The sequence below is a fragment of the Cryptomeria japonica genome, chromosome 1, assembly GCF_030272615.1.
Source record: "Cryptomeria japonica chromosome 1, Sugi_1.0, whole genome shotgun sequence".
NCBI classification, from domain to species: domain Eukaryota; kingdom Viridiplantae; phylum Streptophyta; class Pinopsida; order Cupressales; family Cupressaceae; genus Cryptomeria; species Cryptomeria japonica.
The window spans coordinates 659,359,234-659,365,233 of record NC_081405.1 but is presented as its reverse complement, the minus strand read 5'-3'; the positions used below and the strand labels follow the sequence as shown (position 1 = coordinate 659,365,233).

Below are 6,000 nucleotides of genomic sequence, written 5' to 3'. Positions count from 1 at the left end.
TCTATTTTATAAAGTAATATAAACACCTATTCATCAAAAAAATCAAAAACAAAAAAATAAATAAATTTGAATAAATTTCTATATCTTGATCTTCTTCCTAATTTATTAGGTTTAGAAGATACATCTTTATGAGAGAAAGGAGTTTAGACCTCATTATTTATACAAATATATTTCAAGTGGAGAATTTTTTAAAAAGCTTAAAAACCATATAGAGCAGTAAGAAATAATAATATCTTAATTGTATGTTCACAAAAGCTTTTCAGTGTTCCATAGTTCGAGAGAGGAGATTAGACATCATTATTTCCATAAACATTTTTCGAATGAAGAATTTTGAAACAAGCTTAAAAAACACATAGAAGAGTAAGACCATAATAATATCTTAATTGAATGTTCACAAAAGCTTTCCAAAGTTCCACAGTTCCACATTTTGAGGAAGGAGGTTAGAGCTCATTGTTTTCATAAATATACTTCAAATGAAGAATTTTTAAATAAGACAATAATAATATCTTAACTGAATGTACAGAAAGGCTTTCCAGAAATCCATGATTTGAACATTGAAAATGCTTCTCTAGGCTTGTATTCTGGTGCTGTATGTCCAGCTCCCTATAAAAAAAATTGTTTCAAGATCTTCAATATCATAGATAGATTAACCATCCCTTGTTTCAGAAAAAGTTGGGACTTTCTATTCAAATATATAATTAAACAAACCTCTGAACACTAACTAAAACTAGGATTAGAACTTTCACCTTCATAGTTGCAAATGTTAGGTTGTGATCATATGTTCGTGTGTATCTAGAAACCACATTCATCAAATGTCATTATTTCTTTCTATAAATAAGCATTGTTTCTCACAAAATATACTTAGTCTAATCTAGAAAAAACAACATTAGTAACGAAATTATAGATAATAGAAATATGATATAATTAAGGATTATTTCTAGACACCACAATCTTAATTCTATCCTTTCAGTCATATTTAATAGAAAGCAACTAACATTACACTAAGTCCATCGTTAAGGAACAGTATAGAACCTTACCCACCAACTTGTCCATCTACACACCATGTCCTCCATTCCACAATCATTGAATACCCTAATGATCTCATCCATGCCTCAGTTCCAATGTATGGTACAATCATATCATGATCGCCACTGTTACATCAAAGTCAATCAAATGCAGTGGTGAGTATTGAGCTTATACTGATATATGACATGCAAGCAAAACGATTGTATTTGTATAGTAGCACTTTACCTATAGATCAAAGCACGATAACCTCTCATGGTCAAATTTTTGTGATATTTAATCACACTTAAGACATTAGTTTTATATATAAAACGAGGCGTGCATCTTTTCCATACCCCTGTTATGTTTTCCTATAAGCAAATGAACAGAGAGAAAGCAACAATTGGCCATTAGTTTCATTACTTTGCAGGATTTGAACATACAATTATGACTCATAAAAGACGAAGAGTTAACAAAATGATAGACAATAATAACACTCTAAAAAACATATGTGCAATGTGAATTAACACATTTGTGAGAATATGATTTTTTAATAGTATTTATATTTCTATTTTTCGCTTCCTTATTTGTGTATATTTTCTGTAAACTTATAATTTTTGATTGTCAAACTTGCTAGACTAAGTCTTGAACCAACCTAGGTCATTTGATGCTTGTAGAATAAGTTGTGGGTCTCTATGAAATTTTAATAGGAACATCTAACGTTTAAGAACAATCTTCCATTAACAAAAAAATATTTTCTTTCATGTTTGTTTTTTTAGGTCTCCAATAAATATCATTGTCATCTTGTGCTTACCCTGAATCAATTATTATCACAATGTTTTGTACTTATTATAGTCCACATTCACACATCAAACCTAAGAAAATTATTTTTACTATGTCCTATCACATTTGCATTGCAAAACTTTCAAACTCATACCAAAGATTTGAAGAGGTGCATTCTACAAGGCCGCATAATTATTGGTTTTTTTCTCATTGGCTAATGCTATGTGCCTAATCAAATTCACTCAAGGAAGGTCTAGTTTAGTTGTGCATCAAATATTTGAATCTTGCACCAATTCCTAATCTCATGCATAAGGTTATTAGCCCCAAGGAGGTTAATGGTTAAGACCAATTTTTTTATTTTAATGCACTCATCTTAACAAGGATCATCTACACATTCCCTTGTGACAAACAAGGCTGAAACCATCTAATATTGGTCCCATGATTCCTACTACTTGTGTACAGAGTAGTCTCAAGGGATTCACCTCTAAAGCAACACCTTATCATGTGCATATTTATCACGGTTTTTTAAATGACCAACATGTGACCCAATATTTTGCTTTGGTATTAGTGGGAAAGAGAATAATTTAATTAATGTGATATGGGTATGTATTGGGGGTTAGGAAGAATGAATTGAAGAGGGGGGAGTATATATAAGTGACATTCTAAATAATCTACTAGTCACTTTGCTTAGATCAATTAAATGAAATGTCATTTATTATATTGATATTGCCAAGATAATGAAGCTATCTCTCTCTACATCACTTAATCATGTATTATGTTAAATCCTTGCAATCATAGGTGTTCCTACTTAATCCCAACTCCTATGCAATTAACAAAGAAAACAATGACCACATCAAAGTTGTTCAATTTCAATACAATCCTATTTAAATTTCCTAAAACCAATTATTTGAGATCTTTTGGTAATACCATGAACCTACCCAAAAAATCACTTGTATCTCTAGAACACTTTCATTATAATTTAGATTATTTATAATAAAATTAAAATATTTTTTATTGGGGATTCACTATTAGAGTTGGTGTGGCAAAGACTTGGGGATTGAGATGTATAAATACTTTTAAATCAAGTTTGTCTACAAGATGACATATTTGTTAGAGTTCATCTATATTTTTTTATCAAGAAGTTAATGTATATGATGAAAATCAAAACTAGTTTTGAGTTAGATGAAGGTGTGATCAATAAGAATAGTTGATAGGGTAGAAATAATACGAGGACATAAAAATGTAACAAAAAGATACGTACATAAGATATGTAGTGAAAATAGAAAGGTATTCTAATTTTATAAGTGTGTGCAAAGGGGTATCAAAAACATTAATATGAATGAAAGAAATGAAAATAGAGGTGATTATTAGTGCCCTATGAATGCATGTGCTATTCCATTAGTTTATGAAATAATTCCCTAAGAAGGTACCATACCACATTTTTGGTCAACACTAAGTTATTTCATCCTTGTTTGCTATAAATGATCATTCATTTTACATTGCAAGATAGGAAGGAGTTACCTTATTACTATCCCGGGGAAGTTCAATAGCAGATCCATAACAAAGAGGAGAAAAGAGCACCAAATTATACAATATTAGCTTAGAAGACTTAATATTAAGGAATCACATATGGATTGCAGTTGTATTTCATTGTATTTTAGAGAGTTAGGTCATATTCTAATTGTGAGCTCTTGTAGTAATTTTTTACTAGATGTATTTCAAACAATGAATCAATAAATTCATTGTTCAATTCATATCTTGTGTGTTACATTTCGCTGTTGGAGCATGTGATTGTTTTATGTTGAGGCTACATGGTTTGGCAGTTATTAATGGAACACTCTATTCATAACTACAAGAGTAGCATTAGACTAGAAATTGAGTCTTAAAAAATGAAGAAAATTGATAGTAGATATCTTCTAACACTATGTTGGGTATAAGGTATCAAGAAAATTTGGTTAACATAGATTGCTAAATTTCAAGAAATTTGCATCTTAAATTAGTAAGTCAAGATGCCTCCAAGGAGAGTGGATAGAGACCAAGATGTTAATAATTTTGGACAAATAGAAGAAATGTTTGAGATGATGAGGAATGTACAGATTGAATTAGATATTACTAAAAAAGATAGATTAAGAAATCATAACTCTAGAAATGATAAGAGCATGGGAGAAGAAAATGAGAGAAGAGGAAAAGAACAAGTTGTTGAGCCAATTACAAAAGAACATTAAGAAAATGGTGGGGAACAAGTAAAACCAACGAAAGCTATTTCAAAAATTGATAAGAGACCTAAAATTAAAGTTCTTAATTATTTTTGTACTTTGTATTGTAAAGAATTTGATAGAGAAAAGGATAGAGAAAATACTTACACTTTGATAAAGGATGGTGAAAAACATATTACTACATTGAAAGAGAAGGAAGGATAGTTACATGGTAATGCTTGAGTTTGTTTATTGGATGGTATAAAGTTTTTAGATGATCTAAAGCCTAAAAAGGTGTGTTTTAAATTGATGCCAATAATATATAATAGCATAGATGAAGTAGGACAAAAAAAATAATGAATTTTACAGTTGTTAATAAATTACGGTGATAGTGTGAGACACCATGCTAAATAGATTATAACCAATGAGGTGAATCAATCATCAAATGGATTTGATTTTAGAAACAAGTTTACTAAATTAAATTGCACATAGAATGAAATTAGCAGAAAATGAAGACTCCAATAGACAAGATCCATAACAAATAGGAGAAAAGAGCACCATATTATACAATATTAGCTTAGAAGACTTAAATAAGGAATCACATATGGATTGCAATTGTATTTCATTGTATTTCAGAGACTCAGGTCATATTCTAATTGTGAGCCCTTGTAGTAAATTTTTACTTGATGTATTTCAAACAGTGAATCAATAAAATCATTGTTCTATTCATATCTCGTGTGTATACATTTCATTGTTGAAGCATGTGAGTGTTTTATGTTGAGGGTACATGGTTTGGTAGTTCTTAATTGAACACTTTGTTCATAACTACAAAAGTAGTATTGGAGTAGAAATTGAGTTTTAAAAAATGAATAAAATTGATAGTAGATATCTTTTAATACTATATTGGGTGGTATCAAGAGAATTTGGTTAAAATAGACTACTAAATTTCAGGTAATTTGCATCTTAAATTAGTAAGTCAAGATGCCTCCAAGGAGTGTGGATAGAGATCAAGATGATGTTAACAATTTTGGATGAATAGAACAAATGTTTGAGATGATGAGGAATTTATATATTGAATTAGATATTACTAAAAAATATAGATCAAGAAATCATAACTTTGGAAATGATAAGAGCATGGGAGAAGAAAATGAAAGAAGAGGAAAATAACAAGTTGTTGAGCCAATTACAAAAGAACATTAAGAAAATGGTGGGAAACAAGTAAAAATGATGAAAGCTATTTCAAAAATTGATAAGAGACCTAAAATTGAAGTTCTTAACTATTTTTGTACTTTGTATTGTAAAGAATTTGATAGATTGGAAAAATGATCTAAGAAGAATACTTTGAATATGATGAAATTTTAAATATGGAAACATATTATTTGTTAAAATAAAATTGGACATGTTGGATTATGGTGGATAAAAGTGTAATTAACAAGAAATAGAAGTACAATAAATATTGCTAAAGTTGAGATTAAAAGTTCAAAATATGAATGATTACATCAAAAGATTTTTATAAGATGACAATTAGGGTTGAACATTGTGAAATTGGTCAAGAAAATGTGGTGGAATAAAGGATAGAGAAAATAGTTACACTTTGATAAAGGATGGTGAAAAACATATTACTGCATTGAAAGAGAAGGAAGGATAGTTACATGGTAATGCTCAAATTTGTTTATTGGATGTTAAAAAGTTTTTAGATGATATTGTTAAAGTTGTGAAATACAACCTCACAGAACCTAGTGAACAACTGTATGCAAATAACCTATCACAACAATGGAAGATTCACAAAACACAAAGATTGCTTTGAAAACCCAGAGCAAGAATATGCAATAATAATAATCAGATTGGTTGGTAAGGATTACAAAGGGATCAATCCTTATAAAATGAGATCAAACCTAAAAGGGAAAACCCTAAAAGCAATTAATAATTAATAATAAATTAATTATTAATATTCCTAAGTTTAGCTTCCTAAATTTAGCTGAAGTAAAATAGAGAAAATGTGACTTAATTATTAAATCAA

General features: G+C 29.3%; 1 protein-coding gene across 1 annotated transcript in view; it reads right to left on the bottom strand.

Moving 5' to 3' along the window:
* Positions 1–355: 355 nt before the first annotated feature.
* LOC131050431 (serine carboxypeptidase 1) overlaps positions 356–6,000 on the bottom strand; it is an 86,948-nt gene continuing 81,303 nt past the window's right edge. Inside the window, exons 6-9 of the mRNA XM_059211535.1 lie at positions 1,252–1,373; positions 1,038–1,151; positions 747–792; positions 356–603 (exon numbers count right to left, since the gene is read on the bottom strand). Of these exons, the coding sequence (XP_059067518.1) occupies positions 508–603; positions 747–792; positions 1,038–1,151; positions 1,252–1,373 (378 nt within the window). The 3' untranslated portion in view covers positions 356–507. The remainder of the gene's footprint in view (positions 604–746; positions 793–1,037; positions 1,152–1,251; positions 1,374–6,000) is intronic.